A 19,341-nucleotide genomic window follows, 5' to 3' on the forward strand; every position below is an offset into this window, starting at 1 on the left:
TTGTTGAGTTTGCCTTGTCAAACCCAAAATAGTTTCAATTCTGAGATACATTTTTGATATTGTCCTTTAGATTAAGGTCTAAGCAGGCTTTCAAAATAATGTATGCAACTAATTTCAACTGCTGGCTGTTTTTGATTCTTGATCTCAAATGTATGTCTACCCTGTTAAAGTTAACTGACTGTCACATCCTTATTTGGAAACTTGCGTTTTGTCTAAGAGTTATCTTCTTTGTCTGTAGTCTTTCTTTCACAATGATCAATCCGTTGATTAATCTTGCTTTTTTATATCAATTGCAAACTTTAAAATTAGTTTTGCCTTCTATTAATCAAAAAATCTATAAATGTTGTATCACTTATTTCTTGTTTTGTTTTTTTCAAGCCCAAGCCGGAATGTCTAGAATATTCAGCCCACTCAGGATTCAGACAGCCTCAGTATTCAAGTAGGCTCTTTGAAGACCGAAGTCAACCTTCTTGATGTAAAAGCAATTACTATTGTCTGGCAATGGTGTGATTCCAATGATGTGGACTTCATACTGTAGGCAGCAAAATGGCCACCAAGATTTAAAGATCTCATGCGGTTTTGTTTCCACCTTGCCATCAATGTTTTGTATTTCTTAATGCTCTATTCTTTGATTTGCTTATTCAAACAGATGCATGCATATTCTATATTCCTTCAGCCTTACCAAGTACCTTGCAGCAGGTGTAAAACTAACGCAGTTTAGTGTGGTGTCCCCTTCATCATACTAAAATGCATTTTTCACACATTTATAGTGCTGACGTGAATTCCTCGAGAGGTGACTAAATTTGCGCTGTGCTGCCTGAGCCTGCTGTAGTCAAAATACACTGGACTCAAAATATTCACAATCTAATAGTAAACAATATATAAAGTTCACTGAAGTACTAAGGTCCTCATTTACAGCATTTTAGCACAAAGCAGTGCCACAAGCCTTCTTGCTGGGCTGCACATTTCAAAAGAAAACAGTATGATGATGGTTTTTTGAAGGGGAGTGAACAGGACTTTCTATGTTTTTTCTCCCTTACAGAAAATGAATACCCTACTGGAAAAGTAGAAGGCGCCTCACATATATAAATATTTTATAATTTATTTTTTATTTTTATTTCTTCGCAAAGACCAAATTGTGGGTCAAGACCATTTAATCAAAGAGAGCTACACCTTGAAGTAGGCCTCGATGACCCATGGGGGCTAGAATGGAAGGCCGAAACATGTTGGTACTTGCAGTGGGGATTTAAAGGCAGTTAGCCCAATGGCATATCCACAGGTCGCATTATTTTTAATCCTGTCAAGGGAAACAAAGAATAAAGGCATTACAAAGGTATCTCCTTAGACATTTTTATTCTATTACTTTTCTGCACTAAAGATCCCTTCTTTAGGGAATATTCTTCGCTGTCACTAATTTTCTTTTCTTTTCTTTTCTTGTCTCCCTCACCGCTTTAAAAACAGCGCTCCATCCAGTGTGTTGGTCTGTGCCTGGACGTTTGCAGTGGCCCTATGATGAAGCATGCCACTGCATAGTGGGTGAGGGCAGTATTAGGAAATCTTTTGATTTTCCTTCTTCCACTGGGTCTCACGTATTAACTATTCCTATGTAGTAAAAGGGACAAGAACTTTATAATTCAAATTGGGTTAATATCTCTGGCCCTGTTTAAATTAGTCCTTCTCTCTTTTTGTGAGTTATAATTTCAGTATATGAATGTTCAGTTATGTCACTGATGGTACAGAAGCCAATATGCTGCTCCAAGCAGCGGTGGGCTCTTCCCCTATGCCCGAATCTTCACAGATTAGGATACAACAGAATAGGATCTCAGTTTCAGCTATGAGTTCTCTATGCGTCACATAATCCTCTCTGATATGCCACTGTCCACATTGATTGTTTCTAGTGATTTAAGGATGATGTGCCTTTTACAGTCCCTTTTAAAAAATGGATATAAGAAAAAGGTGTAATTCTTCTTGACTGTTGTCTCTTGACATGGACGCAACTGCCTTTTTTTACTCTCAATAAGGTGTAACTCAAAGTGTCACACAATAGGTCTTGGAATTTCACACATGAACACACTCTACGCATGGAAACGTCACACAAAAGCAAACTGATAACTTGGCAGCTATCTTCCATTATAATTTAACAAATGTTTGCATCTTTACAATCATTTGTAAAAGGCCTCAATCTCAATGCTATTCTATCGGGGGAACAACCTGTTGCACGCCTATACTATAGTGCTTTCTTATCTGATGCTGGTGTCTGAAAGAGTACACCCTTAAGATGGCCATGACTAACCTTGGTCAAAGCACTACGCTACGCTCGTGTAGTTTGTGAAGTTTGCACTACTTCACACTACGTGAATTGCCTGTAGCACAGTGCAAACACGTGTAGCGTAGCATAGAGTAGTGCAGCAGTCATTTTTTGCTTGCTCGCTGTCCTCAACTTCAAGTTGGCGACCGCGACCAAGCAAAATGGCATCCTGGCGAGACTTTTTCCTTGTTCGCAATCAGCAACATCAAGTTTCCAATTGCGAGCGTGGAAAATAAACGCGGGGAGGTCAGGTTACTCATTGCGAGTGGTCACGTATGCTCGCGCCCGCTTGCGATGAGAAACTACCAGTCCGCGTTGAGAAATATGCCGCTCAAGTAAAAATCTACTCCAGCGGCAGTAAAAGACAGCTCGCGCTGTGCAAGATGCCATTTTCAATTATTGCGGAAAAGCATCCGGCAGTGTGCAATCATCGCGAATAGCGCACTAAGCAGTTCACGTAGCGCTATACCTAGCTGGCGTAGTGCGAAGTGCACTTCGCGTAGCTATGCGTAGCGCTACATCGCGAACTACGCCCAGGCTTAGCCGTGACTGAGTAAGGGAAGATTACTCGACCAGTGAGAAAGGTCGGTATCCAGCTCATAAATTCACCTCCCTCTTTATAAATACCTAAACTGTCCCGGATCCAAGTTCATTCCAGCTCTTCCACAGCACAGAAATGAAGCCTGTCCAAGGCACGCAAAATGACATAGGAGTGTTTTCTACAAGCAACAATAGTGACCTTGAGGCACCCCCTGTGGTCCTCAAGAAAGTGGCCATGCCCTGTGGGATGAGGTCCCCAGAGCTATATCGGCCTGGTAAGAGGGGCACGTGATCCCCCTCTCCTTTAAAAATATATATTGATATATATTAAGGCCTGCCCCTGGGGAATGGGGTCCCCAGGGCCAAATTCGGCCTCGGGAGTGGAGCCGTGTGCATCCCTCCCTTTCCTTTAAAGAAAAGAATTTTAAAAAATTGGGTATGCCCCTGGGGATGGGGTCTCCGATGCTTAAAAGGGCCCAGGAGGGGGGTGGGGCATGCAGCACCCCTTCCTAAAAAAAAAAAAATCCATCAACTAGCGGGAGGCCCCACTCAGTTTCACCACTACTCTGCAAATGTGCCTCATGGTGCACTCTTGGTTGGGTGAATGAAGTCCCCTTGGCTGCTGAGGGTCCTGAGAGGCCAACAAGACCTCCTCTTACCTCCAGTATACCCCACACAATGGGACTGCTGAGCGGTGGTCGGAGGATACACCCCTCTCTCCACCACTCAGCAAACATGCCTCTCTGCGCATTTCTGGTGGGAGGATGAGGTCCCCTTGCCTTCTGAGGGCCTCAGAACTAAAGTGGACTTCATCCCTGAATCAGTATTGCATAAGCAGTCACATTTGCAGAACGGCAGAGAAAGGGGGCATTGCCTTGACCACCTCACAACAATGCAGCATAATGGGTCTTACTGGAGGTAGCAGAAGGGCTAGTTGGTCCCCAAAGGACCCTGAAGAGCAAACGGGACTTCATCCCCAACTAGTAGTGCACTAGGATACACGTTTGCAGAGTGGTGGAGAAGGTGGGCGAGGCCACTGAAAACCTCTCAGCAAACCCACTGTGTGGGACTTACAGGAGGTAACAGGAGGAGTTGCTGACCCCCAAGCACCCTCTGGAACTAAGGCGACTTCATCCCCCAACTAGTTGCTCACCAGGAAGCACATTTGAAGAGTGGGGCCCACAAGGGCATCTTGGGGGCCACTACCCCTCCTTTAACCTTCAGTAAGTCTCACACAGTATGATTGCTAAGAGGTGTTAAGGGGCTAGTCCCCCTTTCTCCAGCACTCTGCAAGCGTGATTCCTGATACACCACTGGTTGGAGGGTGAAGTCCACCTTACTCCTTAGATAACCAATCAATCACCCGTAAAGCCATCTGCATACCTATACACACACCCATACTGCCAATTATACTACAATTGAAGACTGATACAGATATTCTGACAAACTATTCAGTGACTCGTACATACGCTGAGACACCTAATCACTCACTTATACAGCCAGTCACGCATCCACTGAATCATTGATACAGGCACTCATACACCCAGTGGTTCATCAATACACCTTGGTATATATATTTAACACTCATAAACATTTAAAAAATATTCACAGTCACTAGATGATGTATCAGTGATGTCACTGACCATGTTATGAGTTAGGTAATATGTGAGGTCATAAGCAGTGGCATGCAGGGGCGCAAGTTATAGTTAGCTGGGCTAACTATAACTGCTGAATTTCTCTAGTTTTGTACTAGTGAAATGTCAGCCTAACTATAACGTGCCTGTAACCTTTGGTTTTTTCATTGAATTTCTAAGGGTTTTTAAAATTATATTTGCTACCTATAAAGTAGCTGCAACCTTTGTTTTTTCTGTGAATTTCTAAGGTTTTTTAAATGGTAATTCCAAACTATAACATCCCTGTAACCTTTGTTTTTTTCAGTGAATATGCATATCCATGTATATCGTTTAGATAAAATGTGATTCCTGCAGTCCCACTGTGTGCTCCGTTCTGTTTCCTGCTGGGAGCAGTTTTGTCCTTAGATTTTTATGTGCAGCCACTAGCACATTTTGGAGGACCCATCCTGAAGAAGTTAGGCAGCTTCAGTAGCATTGGGAGGAAGTGTTTGAGGTATTGAAGTATCTGCTGAATCGCTACAAGCAGCGATGGTGTCCCTGCCAACAAAAGTCAGGTCATGACAACATGAGGAGTGTTGTTCAACATGTCAGCACTCGCAGGTATTGGCTATCTGGTGGGCATATATTCGGTTGGATGAAGGGACTACAGGTTCTGAATATTTTTAAGGTACGGGACGCATTATTATGGCGAACAATGTCAATGTGTGGTGATGAGAAGGGTGGTGCCTTCATTGTGCTAATGGATGTATCCTGTGCCCATTGGGAGAGACAACATTCACTTAAAATATGCGGCAGACAACAGTGATGGGGCCAATGAACAATGTTTGGTTGAAAAAATGTTAATAACATATGCACGTGTGGTGCTCGGATCAACTATTTTAAGAGTTTAGACTTTGAAGTCTTTTTTCACTGCCCACGTTTAACATCCGCCAATAGCAATTCTGCATTTGAAAAAGGCAAGAATGCTGAAAGCCATCATGCTGATTTAAATAAAATTTGATTCCTGCTGTCAGATGTGTGCTCTGCTCTGTTTCCTGGTGGGAGCAGTTTTGTCCTTGGATATATAAGTATAGACAGATAATAACTAAAAACTGTCTCATTCTAAAATCTGACATAACACTGGCATCTGAAATTAAAACTGTCCCTAGCATTACTATGCACCTTCTATGCGGGACACATTAGTAAAAACCATGCCAGAGATAGTCACTAAAACTAACATCAAAAGTGACTCCCTAACTAACAGGAAAGGCTTTTATAAATGCAGCTCATGCAGAGCCTACAAATTTGGTATCAATATAAGGGAGGTTCAAGATGCTTTCTCCACAGATCTATACCAATTGAAAGGTCTGTTTTCATGTAAAACAGAATTTGCTGTTTATATCCTAGAATGCACTTGCAAACTTAAGTACATAGGCAGTACAAAATTACCTGTTGCCAATCGTATCTTACAACACCTACGAGCCATTATCAATTCCGACGCCAGTTACCCTGTGGCCCGCCATTTTAAACTTGTACATAATAACAATCTTAATGATCTAACTTATTTTGTACTAGATGCGGTGCCAAAGTAATTAAGAGGAGGAAACAGGGATAAAAAACTTGGACAACTGGAAAGTCGTTATAATATGCAATTTGACACTAAGATACCGAACGGTTTAAACACAGGGGAAGATTTATATAATTTTGTGTAAAAAGTTTTAGAGCTGAACTTTTTTTGTAGAAATATTATTAATCGGTTATATATTTGCTGCTACTTAAAACTGCAATTTACCTCATTATGAATGTGTTTTTTATAACTGAATTTTATAACTGTCTTTTATGCAATTTTATTATGTGTGTAAATAGTATTGTATGAATATTTTGCCTATTTTATATTGGATTTTAACGGGTTTTACCAAATATTTGGTTTTACTTGTTTTTATCTGGTGTTTATTGGGTGGAGTGTTTGTACTTTGCTATTTTGCACTGATACAGACATTTATATCATGTGAATTTAAGATCAATAGTAAAAATATGGAAAAGTAATGCAGTCTTAAGAACTGCCATGTTCTGATTCATGTATTTATCTTTTCATTTCACTAGTCACTTTATGTCTTGGATGCCTTGATCAATTACACATTTTAATATTATGACAACATATGAATGAACAATACTGCATTTTCTCTTATGAATTAACTATGTATACTACATCCGTCATAAAATGTGTAATTTTGATGGATTTTGCTTTTTAAACTATATAGGATTCGAGTTAAGATTATATACTTTCTCTTTTTTTGCACTATAATGAAATAAAAGAATTTTACTGGTTTCCCTCTATTCATTGGCCCTCTGTTATTATGAATTACAGGCTATGGATTACATGCCAATATTTGTCGGTTGGGTAACTCATATATTTGCTGTGGCTTTTAGGTTTTGGTCCCACTAATCAATTGGTCATTTAGAGCTAGGGCACTTGCCCAGTATATCTGAAATATTTTTTAAATTGTTTGATATATATGTCGAACGTTTTATACTCTGTTTTTATGGAGAAATGAATTGAAATATCCAGACATATTTATACATTCGAATATCGGCATACAGTTATATAATCAGTGTTGTATTTATACATGAATTAATGTCATAGTCTGTCTTCTATGTCTTTACAAAAGAAGGTAGGAGTCTTTGTTAATTGGAAACAGTTTTTTTGCACTGGGGTGGTCACAACATGTCATGTGATCAAGACGGGCTAACCGGACGAAACACGCCATGTCTGTTTGGATGGGAAAATAAAAGCACTTTGAAACTTTGAAATCTTGCTGTGTGGTCCATGTCCTGGTCGGAATCCGTTTGTGCGGTGAATAAGTGTTTGGCATATATATATATGTATATATACGTTCCGCTCAAGGAATGTGCAGAGATTTGCCCTTGCGCAAAGAAGGCGTAAATTTGCGACAAATCTCCGCACATTCGGGGGCGGAACGGAAGTTGGCCACCCGCCCGCCTCCCGCCTGCCTCCCGCCCGCCTTATTAAATTATATGTAAAAGCTTAAATTTAAACTTAAATAAAACTTACCTTACTGCGGCCGCATCCTTGCCCATCGGGGAAACTGCGCATGGGCTGGAGCCTGCGCATGCACAGTCCTGGCAAGAAATTTGCATGCACAGTTTCCAGATGAAGCCGCGATGAGCAAGGATGCGGCCGCAGTAAGGTAAGTTTTATTTAAGTTTAATTTTAGGCGTTTACATATAATTTAATAAGGCGGGTGGGAGGCGGGCGAGAGATGGGAGGCGGGCGGGAGGCGGGCAGCGAGTGGGTGGGCGTCGCGTAACGGAAATATGCAGAGAGGCATGGAGATTGGTTCAATTTCCGTGCCTCTCTGCGAAAGTCCCTTACTCGACTTCAGCCCACCTCTAATATATTTTTCTATATATATATATATATATGCACACATATAGACACATATACATATATATATGTCACCTAATGGGGGTCGCCAGTAGGTAGTTATAGTCAGGACAAACTTTTCCCATTGACAAACCATTATTTGTTTTGCTAATAACTTTACCTCAGTTTGAAGAATATTTTCAAAACTTTTTTGCCACTCACTTCAGCTGCTGTTTGGAAAGTTTGGAAAGAGTGGGATGAGATGTAGGGGTTCCTGAATAAGCATGGGCGGAAAATCCGTTACGCTCGCGGATTTTCTGTAAATTCGCAATCCGCGAGATTCGCGAATTTCCTGCAAAATCCGCAAATTCGCACACAGCGGATTTTTTTTCTTTGCGGTGTAAGTTCGCAATTGCGAACATGTAGGTGCGGCGGGCAGCAACAATCTCGCACTCGTGAAATTACAAAAATTGCAATTCCGCACAAGAAATCTACTAGCAAGCAGCATAGACCTTCTGAAAATGATTATTTTTATCAGAATAACTCCTCAGGTTGACATTTGCCTGCACTTTTTTAGATTTGATGCCTTTTTTTTTTTTCTTTGGATAACTTTTGGATTAGAAATCAACTTTCTCATATAAGCTTGGTGGGGCATTAAAGTTGCTGTAATGCTGCTCTGCAGAAAAACGAGTTTTGCAAAAGTGAAAGCAGGTTCAAAAGTTCAAACTCATCATTAGTAACTGTTCCCTGTAGTGCTTCCTGACAAGGGCCCCTCCAAAGTTCAGTTGCTAGTTGCAACAATTGTATGACCCTGCTCTGACCCTCACAGCAGGCTCATAGAATAGCTACAAGTAGGCCACAAAGGTCCTGGAAAAAAAAATTGCACTGCAACAGAAAGCAAATTACAGATAAGGAAGCATGTGCCAGACTGGAATTTTAAAACAGTGACACATTAATAAATCAACCCCAAATTAATTCAAGTCAGTTGAAGCAGGGCAGGTGTGCTTGCTTTTTCCCCCCCATAATCTACAGTGATGATGAACCAGAGGGTGGCATAAGGCATTGATGTACCAGAGGGTGGCATGGGTAAAACAGAGGGTGGCAGGGGTGAAACAGAGGGTGCTGGGAACCTATGATGATGAACCAGACGTAGAAACAACATAATCGTGACCGCTGCGAGCCGACATGTAAGTTCGCGATTGTGAACTGTTACAAAACCCTCGCGAACTGTCAGAAATCCTTGCGAACTGGCAGAAATCCTTGCGAACACAAAAAAAAATCCGCAAATTCGCGAGAATTCGCGGATTTTGCGGATTGTGAGTTCGCAAATTCGCAAAATTCGCGAACGCCAGATTCGCAAAATTCGCCCATGCTTATTCCTGAAACACATTTTCCTAAATCCATGTCTATGGGGATTCTGCCGTTCTTTAACACAACTACAGCCTGAACTGCTGAACGGATTTTCACCCAGTCTGCAAGTAAGATAGTTCTTGGTCAATAAAGAGCTCTTTTAGGGATTTGATGTAAATCAGTTTAAAAGTTGCAGAATTTTTTTTCCAAATATATATCCAGTGAAGTGGATCCATTGCAGCACTCCACAAACCCACGTGCTAACAGCAGTGTTGCTTGGATGACTGCCACCTGACTGGAAAGTAGTGAGTGCCATTTTATGTATCGGGGCACGGTCCAAGGTGCCTGAAAATTTGACTGCATATTGATTAGAGGGCAGAATAGAGGTACCCTGACCCCAAGGTCACGATGTTTTCTTAAAACATTTTTTTCGATATACGAGGATCCATGGACCGATATTGGTGCTCAGCATGGACCCATGTGGCGTTGCAATGGATCTGAGAATCCCACTGCAATTTTGTTTTAAACTCACACATCACATAGCCACTCACAGACACTCACACACCCACTCTCAGACACTCACACATCTTCTCAAAGACTCCTTCACACACTTACACACCCTCTCACATTCCCACTCACAACCACTCACAGACCCCTCAAACACTCATACAGCCACTCACAATCCCACACATTCACTCACACACCCACTTACAATGAACACAGACCCACTCAGACATGCACACACCTAACCAGGGACTCACTAACACACATCCACTCACAGACCCACACAGTAACCCATACAACAACTTACACACCAACTCGCAGACCACAACAATACTCACACAGCCTCTTGTAGACCCACACACTCACACACCCACTCACAGACCACACAGACACTCCCAGACACTCACAAACCCACTTACATACTCACACACCCACTCACAGACCCACTCCCACATTCACAGACCCACTCACACGCTCACCCGGATACCCAGATACCCCCTCACAGTCTAAAATGAACACTTACACACCCATTCACAGACACACGCAGACACTCACACTTCTGCCCACAGACATACATAGACACTCACAGACACATGTCCACACTCACACACCAACTCACATACCCACACAGTTTCAGACCCACACAGACATTCATTTACCCACTCACAGACTGACTCACACACCTACTCACAGCCCCACAGAGACACTCACAGGCCCACACAGACACTCACACACCCACTTATAGACTAACACATACACTTACAGACACACCCAGGTACCCCCATGCAGACTCACAGGCATACACACACCTAACCAGAGACTCACTAACACACATCCACCCACAGACCCACTCAGCAACTCACAGACCCATACAAATACTTACACACCCACTCTAAGACCCACACGGACACTCACACAGCCACTCACAGACCCACTTACATACACACTCACAAACATATTCACAGACCCACACACATATTCACAGACCCACACACATATACACACAGACACTCAGACTCCCCCTCACACACCCAAATGAACACTTACCCTTTCACATGCCCATACAGACACTCACACCTCCGCTCATAGACACACATACAAACACCCACAGACCCACTTCCACACATACGCACCCACTCACATACCCATACAGATACTCACAAGCCCAAACAAACATTAATTCACCCACTCACAGACTCACTCACACACCCACTCACAGACCCACACACCCACTCATAGAGTGATACAACACTCACAGACCAACTCACTCACTCATACAGCCACTCACACACCCATCCTTATGTTATAGGTTATAATTAGGAAATATTTTTTTTAAACATAGAAATTCACTAAAAGCAAAAGGTTACACGAACTTTATAGTTAGGAAATAACATTAAAAAACGTAGAGATACAGTGAACAAACCAAAGGTAACAAGGATGTTATAATTAGGAAATAGAATTAAAAAACCATTAGAAATTCACACGCACAAAACCATAGAAATTCAGCAGTTATAGTTACCGGGCTACTATAGCTCACGCCCCTGTAATGCACTGCTTATGATCTCACATATTACATCACTCATGACATGGTCAGTTACATTACAATAAAATTACAAAAACAACTCCTTCTGCACCAAGATCTAGCTTTCTGACAAATTTGGAGTAAAACCCTTCAGTGGTTTTGGTTGTAGCTGTGTCTAAAGTTCCTATGGAAAAATGAATGAGGAAAACACATTTTGGGACCTCTCCTTTTTCTCAACCTCAGCTGGGCGGATCACCCTGAAACTTTCAATGCACAAACTAAATTAGAAAGTAGCACATTTTTAGAAACTTTAGTGGGGATTCATCAAACGGTGCCAAAGATATTAGCAAACACAAAAAGCCTTTTCCTATGGAAGCACAATCTTAACTGTAACTACCCAGAGGCAACCGCCACTGGGTAACATGTATATATAGCCTTGATCACAGGTGAGCCAAATTGTACTGCATAGCACTGGAGGCCTTAAATCCAAATTAGCATGTGACTTATAGTGCAAACATCGGTTCGCTACGCAGTACAATTTGGCTCACCTGTGATCAAGGCTGCTGGGACAGCCGAAACGTGTAAGAACTGCAAAGCCTCAGCAGGTGCTGGTACTGCCCTGTAGACCTGCTCATTGAACCTAAGCAGCCTGCCCAAGACCCAATGATGCTGCCCCTGCCCAGCCTGGTCCTGATGCAACTCCTCCACAAGTGAGAGGTTCGCTAGAGGGCTGCTATAGGTTCCTCTTTTACAGAGTCCCATTGCTACCTGCATTCACACTCATATAGTAGGAGTGAAGAGACGAAGTGATGTCGGCTGCCAATGGGAGAGGCTTGCCGAAGCACTCTGACTTCACCATCAGTGGCTCAGTTCAGACCATGAAATATGAAACACACTCACCTGTTATGCTGAACTACAACCACCTGCCTGCAGTCACAGTGAGACTGCTATGTCCTCCCAGTGCTGTGCTGTCTCCCTGAAGCTAGAGGTCCACCCTGGCATGACCAGAGTGCAGAGGTGTGGCGCATCAGCCAGGGCAGCTGACTTGGATCACAGGGTTCACAGTTCAATCCCCGGCTCCGGTGGTAGCTCAGCTCAGCACCATGTGACTCTGGGCAATAGCTCACTTCATTTCCACGAAGGCCTTGAGACCCGAAAGGGTGAGTAGTTTGCGCTTTACAAATACGGATTTACATTTACCAGTACCCCTGGCCTGCCATTCCCAGCTGCTCTTACCGTCATGAGGGTCTCATGGCGAAGCTCAAATCCCAGGGTCCACAGGTTGCCGATGATGGGGAGCGGGGTCGGCCCAGGAGGGTACCTTCTCCTCGACCACTGAAGCTTGAAATACTGTGCTGTGATTGCAGCCACCACCAGAGCCAGTAACACTGCGCTGAGGGACAGCATGGTGCACGCCTGCTTTCACCTGGAGTGCAAAAGAGACTGATCCTTCCCTTCCTTTCCACCTCTCTCTGCTGTTTCTTCTTGATAGTGTTGATTTCTTCCTCGTCCTTTTTCCTCCCCTGTCTCTCTTTTCTCCGATCCTCCGGCTCACCTGTCTTTTAATGACTCCTGAAGGTTCGGATCGCCCCACCTCACTCCAGTGCCTCTTTGTCGCCCTTTCCGTCCATCCTCCTCCAGGGCAGCCTATGAGAGCCGGCTGTATGTAAATCAGCCAGAAAAGCTGTGTACATTAAATCGTGCACAGTAGTTTCATCTCGACCAACGTGTCTCCTGTGTACTTTCCCCGGCACGCTGGCACGCACGTTTACTAAAAAACATTGCAGCCCGGATGTAATTACCGCGTGTCGTTGACAGCTCTTCATTTTGGGAGGTGAGATGCATTTGTCTGGCTGACGATCCACCTGTTGCCCAGCGGCTTTGGTATTAATTTTCCTCCCTTCGTGAAAACTCCCGGGCCAGTAAAAGTCAATCGAAAGTTCTCGAGTACTTTCTGAGTCGGCGAATTAAGCCGCTCACACGCACGTGGACGTGAAAAATAACATGACACCAATTGTATTCTCTTTCTGTACATGATGTCTCGAGATTCTTGCGAACAGCTCATCCCAGGGTCTGTTTCAGGATCTGTGGGCAGAATATGAACATGCGAGGGAGGCACGTGTAAGATGTAACGTCCGAGGCAGTGGAATCAATTGACCATTCATTTTCTGGTATTGTTGAAGCAGGTTACCTAGTATGGCTATCGCTAAAATATAAATAATGACCCTAATAAAATAAGTACATATGTTTGCGTCTGTATTAATGGACAATTACGTTAATCAAACTGAGCTAAAAGTTAGGAGTAGGTTTCACCAAAACCGGTATGATTATTCCGAGGTTCACTAATTGTTTCCTTATTCGTGCCTGAGTAAAACTCCACCACAGACTGTCCCAGAGCTATACAGGAGTGATTGAAGTGGCTCCCCAGCACTCTCTTTGCACAAGTGAAGTTCAAAAACAGGCATTTAGTTTTCAGCAGGCATGGTGCAGTCAACAGAAAGGGATACATGTCAGATCAGATAATTTGTGCCGGTGCTTCTCGGTGCTTAGCACCGGCACTTATATCTCAGGGCCGGGTCTACACTCTAGACAAGCCCACATGCGAATGAGCAATAATTGCGCATTCTCGGAGCAGGTGCCACCGTTCCAGTCTCTCCCCATCCCTTCGAAGAGCTGGTATCAAGCATCAATGCATGCGTGCGGCGCGTGCGGAGAGACTGGAGCGTGCATAAAGTATTTCAAATCTGCCGCCCGCCTAATGTGAGCTACACACATTACAGCCAGAAACCGAAACTGCAACTGCCTGGGGCCTGGGCTGGGTCTCGAAGTAGGTCACTGTAAGGATGTGCTTTCTCCCCCAATAACTCTCGGAGTCAGGTCCCTGCAATACTCTGTTTATTCAAGTAGTATCATACAAGGAGCGCCAAGCATGTCCTCTGCCCAGCCAGCTCGCGCGCTAATGCCTCGCTGCGCACGCCGCCTCCCTACGTCACCGCACGTCACGTGGCTACGTGACGTGCAACGCTAGAGCGCTCACTACATATCTCCCCTTTTTCCCAACGAATTATATGTACAAGTCCTGACTCATGTCGTAGTCTCTGAACCTCGCAGGTTGAACCACCGCCCTGCCCCTTCTCGTCAGTCTTACCGGGGGCGTGGCAGTTGTCGCTTCATTTTCATTACCACTTCCTAGCGCAGCCGCGCTAGGCTCACTCCGGCTCCTGTCCTCTTCAATCAGCTGCTCCCCACTCGCTCCTTGGTCCTCTGGCCTTGTCTCACCAATGTCTAGATCCTCTCCCCCATACTCACAGGGGTTATCGCTGCTGTTCTCACTATCTCCATAATTTCTGTTGCCTCTCCAGCAGAGTATTTTGTTGCACCTGGCCATGCGGTCCTGCGACCACACGTTACCATCGCTCAGCAAGGCCGCCCTGCCTTTGACTTCCACTACCTGCAGGGGCTTGCTGTACTTGCTTTCTCCCTTTTTCTGCAATGTGGCCAGTCTTACTCTCACCCATTCTCCTTTTTCTAAAGCGGCGTCCTTTACATTCCTCCGCGCGTCATAGTGTTTGGTGTACACCGCTTGGGCTCTCTCCAGATTAGCCTGCACCACCGCCGGTGACCACTCGCTCTTGATGACTCTTTCTTTCCATATTCTGTTGTCCTGAGTGAAAGGCTCACGGCCTCTGAGAATCTGGAAGGGACTATAGCCGGTGTTCGTGGGTGTTATCCTATACGCCCATACCATGTGCCAAATCTCTGCTTCCCAGTCTTTGTTGTCTGAGATCGCTGCTTGTATCGAACCCATCACTACTCTATTGAAACGTTCCACCAGGCCATTTCCCGCAGGATGGTATATGGATGTGTGTTTTGCCATGATGCCATTCCTCCGCATGAACTGGGACCATTTTTCAGAACGGAATTGGGGCCCATTGTCACTGAGAACACACTTTGGGATGCCCTCTCTCACAAAAGTTTCAGCCATGAAGCTCACTATCATCTCCGTGTCCATGGTTTCTTCAATCCTCAATTCCGGCCATTTGGAATATCGATCCACCATTACACAGATGTACTTCTGTATTCCTTGTGCATTTAGTACTGGACCCAAAATGTCTATGGACAGTTCCTCCCACGGATTTTTCGGAGGATCAAATTTTCCTAGGGCTGGGCGCACCGGTTTGAGTGTTTTGTCCGCGCCCTGGCACCTCGGGCATTCCCTAACGTGTCTTTCCGCTCTTATGTCCATTTCCGGCCACCAATAATTCTGCTTGCCCCTTAGTTTCAACTTCCCCGCTCCCAGGTGGCCTTCGTGCAACATGTCCATCAACAGGGGAATCATCTTTGCCGGAGGTATGACTCTCTCTCCTCTGTATACGAAGATGCCTTGGTCATCCATTGATAGTTCCTCTCTAACTTCGAAGTATGGAATGAGGCCTCGCCCTGTCTTGTTTTTGTCTGGCCAACCCCTTACTATATGGGCTTTCACTTCTTCCAGGACGGGGTCTTCATCATACGCTAGTTTCCATTCCTGCCTGCTTATGGTCGTTTCTTGGTCTTCGGTGATTGCGACCCATTCTTCCGCCGCCTCGCTGCGTTCTGTGCTGGGCTCCATTGCTGCCGCTCTGCTCAGGTAATCAGCCACTTTGTTCTTATTCCCTGGGATATGTTCCACATCGTATCGAAATTCCATTAGTTTGAGTGACATTTTTGAGATCCTCGGCGTTGCGTCTGCATGTCCACTGGATGTGAGTACCTTGAGCAGTGGCTTGTGGTCAGTCCTCAACCGGAACCTGGTGCCCCACAGAAATTGCCGGAACCGAGACATGGCCCACACTACCGCCAACATTTCTTTCTCGACCACGCTGTACTTTTTCTCGGTGTCGTTCAGGGTGCGGGACGCAAAGCATATGGTTTCCACTCTCCCTTGGCCGCGGTCTTGCATGAGGACTGCTCCCAGTCCTTTGTCGCTGGCATCCGTTGTGAGTATTGTACTTCCTTGGGGGTCGAATCCTTGTAGTGGAACAGCCCCTGCCACCTCTCTTTTTACCTTCTCAAATTCTTGCTGGGCTTCTTCCGACCACCGGAATTCGCTGTTTTCTCTTGTTAGCAGTCTCATATGATGGGTCTTCGAGGCAAAGTGTTCTATGAACTTCCCATAGTACTCTGCCATCCCCAGGAATGATCGGACCTCCTCCTTGCTGACCGGTGGGGGTGCGTCGCAGATCGCTTTCACATTTTCCCTTTTGGGGGTTACTCCTCGTGCGCTTATCTCATGGCCCAAGTACGTCACCTTTTCCATTCCTATGCGGCACTTAGCCCATTCTGCTGTGAGGCCCTTCCTTTCCAGGATTCCCAATACCACATCCAGTTTCTTGTCATGGTCAGCTCTGTCACGACCCATCACCAAGATATCGTCCTGGAAGTATTGGATCCCTTGAATGTCCTTGAACAACTGGTGCATGAGTTTGTGGAACACCGCAGCCGCCGAGGCTAGCCCGAATGGCATGCGGTGGAATTGATAGCACCCGAAGGGGGTTATGAACGAGGTCAATCTGCGGCTCTCCGGGTGTAATGCAATCTGGTGATAAGCCGATGTTAAGTCAATGGTGGAGTACCACTGAACGCCCCTCGTGCTGGCCAACATCTCCTCTATCCGGGGAAGGGGGAACTTCTCTACCACTATGTTTTTGTTCAACTCACGCAGGTCAACGCATAGACGGACCTTGCCATTGGGTTTCTTCACCACCACCAATGGTGCCAGCCATTCAGCGCAGGTAATCGGCTCGATGATCCTTCTTTTCTCTAGCTGCCGTAGCTCCTCCTTTACGTCGTCCCTCACAGCCAACGGGATGTTTCTCACCTTGTGGGCCACCGGTACTGCTCCTTCTCTGAGTATGATCTTGTGCGCGAATCTGTCGAGCTTTCCTACTGTGCCTCCAAAGACCGTTGGGAACTCCTTCTTCCACCTGGCCGTGTCCAGCCCTTCTTCTTGCTCCGTCAGCAGTATTTGCTCCTTGCCACCTGGATCCAACTTGATCCCCAAGTCTCCTTGGTCGAGCCACCCCAGGACAGAAGGGCCTTTCTCGGAGACATACAACTTGCACCTGGCAGACTTGCCCCTGAACTCGAAGTTCAGCTTCCTGCATCCGGCCATGGGGATTCGGTCTCCGTTGTATGTAACGGGACGTATGTCCAGCCTATCCAACTCGGGGCCCAGTTGTGGAGCAAATTTCTCCTCCCATACGTTTCTCGGAATTATGGTGTAAGGTGATCCTGTGTCTGCCACTACTTGGATTTCCACACCTCCTATCATCATGTCCATGATTGGCTTCATCGTTCTCCTTCCGTCGGCGCCTCGGACATGGTCGTCCACGCTCAAGATCTCGTCGTAGATGCAGAGGACCGTGACCACCTCTTCTTCAGCCACCTCGTCTGGCTCCTCCGCTTCTTGGCCCACGTACTTCACTGCGTTCTTGGAAGCCTTCTTCCTGCACACTTTTTCGTAATGGCCGACAATTCCGCAAAACATGCATTTGGCGCGAAGCGCGGGGCACTTCCGGTCGTGCGCCTCGTTCGCCCAACTTCCGCACCTGTAGCAAGACCGTTTGTTACTTCCGGCCAGTTTGCCGGAGGGGCCTGGGTTGCTTTGCCATTTGCTCGGGCCCTTTTCTGGCGGTTTCCGCACTAGGTGTTCTTTGTGGTGCTCTTCATTGTCCACTACACCGCTGGGCACGCTCTCTTTCTTCGTAGCCGCTGCACACCTTCGCGCCAGTTCGGCTCTCTTGACTATCACCAGCACGTCCTTGAGCGAGGTGTCTCCTGCAGCCCATAGCTTGTCCTGTACGTTCGTGCACGTGGTGTGCATCACCACTTGGTCTTTTATGAATTCACTTTCCCAGTTGGCGTACTTGCATGAGGACGCCAGTTTCCTCAGCGCCGCCACATACTCTTCCACGGTTTCCCCTGGTAGTTGTTTCCTTTGTTGGAAGTTAAACCTGTCCACTGAGACACATACCGATGGTTTGAAGTGTTCCTCCAGGTCTTCCATTGCGTGTGCGTACACATCGTCATCATCCGTCTCTCTCTTCTTAGGAACCAAGCTTTTGTAAATCCTCAGGCCTTCCGGGCCCAGGTTTAGCAGCAGGATGCGTTTCTTTCTTGGCGGCTTGAATTTCTCCTCACTTTCGTCTTCCAGTACTTCTATGAAATTATCAATGTACTCTTTCCAGTCCTCCCATTTCATGAGCGGTTCACCTGGTCTGGGAAGGAACTGGACTGGTGCTATCGCGAACCCCGCTTGCGCGCTCATCTTCTCGCCCTTGGATGTGGGCGGCGCACTTTCCAGGCTTCTCGGGCTCCCTGGCGCACTGTTTTGTTCCTCCTTACTGAGTAAGGGTGGAGGGCTGCTCCTTTCAGCCCCTTCCCGCTCAGGTGGGGTAGCCAGTGCGGTTACCTGTGGGCCTTGATCGTGACTGGCTTCCTGCTTTAGTTGTGTCGCAGTGCCCAACAGGTTGCTCGCTGTGCGCTTGCGGTGCTCTGTTCCGCGTGCTATTGGCTGCGTTGCGCTCCTTGTGGTGCCCGGTCAGGGTGTGGTCGCTGTGCGTACCCTCGGGCCTTCCTTGCTCTCTGCTCCGCGACTCCGCTCCGTTACGCCGTTCTCCGCGTAATCCGCGTCGTGGGGGTCGTGGGGGTCGTGGGTCGCTGATCCCACCATCGTCGCCACTGTAAGGATGTGCTTTCTCCCCCAATAACTCTCGGAGTCAGGTCTCTGCAATACTCTGTTTATTCAAGTAGTATCATACAAGGAGCGCCAAGCATGTCCTCTGCCCAGCCAGCTTGCGCGCTAATGCCTCGCTGCGCACGCCGCCTCCCTACGTCACCGCACGTCACGTGGCTACGTGACGTGCAACGCTAGAGCGCTCACTACAGTCACGTCACACCCCATTATCACAGGGACAGAAGCAATCCACGGGTCAACACGAAGCAGGCCTCTTCTGCCTCTGATTAATTGAAAGTAAGAAGGCTCTCCCGAAGTCCAGGTAAGAAATGAATGCCCTTTTCTCTAAACGGCTTGTACTACTGTTCAAGCAGTTCTCAATTGCAACTTGCACCAAAGCAC

General features: G+C 46.0%; 1 protein-coding gene across 1 annotated transcript in view; it reads right to left on the reverse strand.

The window, feature by feature from the left end:
* Nucleotides 1-12,754, reverse strand: part of LOC147684139 (cytochrome P450 2J4-like) — a 119,002-nt gene extending 106,248 nt beyond the window's left edge. The window contains exon 1 of the mRNA XM_086944529.1: nt 12,459-12,754. Within this exon, the coding sequence (XP_086800655.1) occupies nt 12,459-12,629 (171 nt within the window). The 5' untranslated portion in view covers nt 12,630-12,754. The remainder of the gene's footprint in view (nt 1-12,458) is intronic.
* Nucleotides 12,755-19,341: the final 6,587 nt, after the last annotated feature.

The sequence above is a fragment of the Lissotriton vulgaris genome, chromosome 11, assembly GCF_964263255.1.
Source record: "Lissotriton vulgaris chromosome 11, aLisVul1.2, whole genome shotgun sequence".
In the NCBI taxonomy this organism is placed as follows: Eukaryota; Metazoa; Chordata; class Amphibia; order Caudata; family Salamandridae; genus Lissotriton; species Lissotriton vulgaris.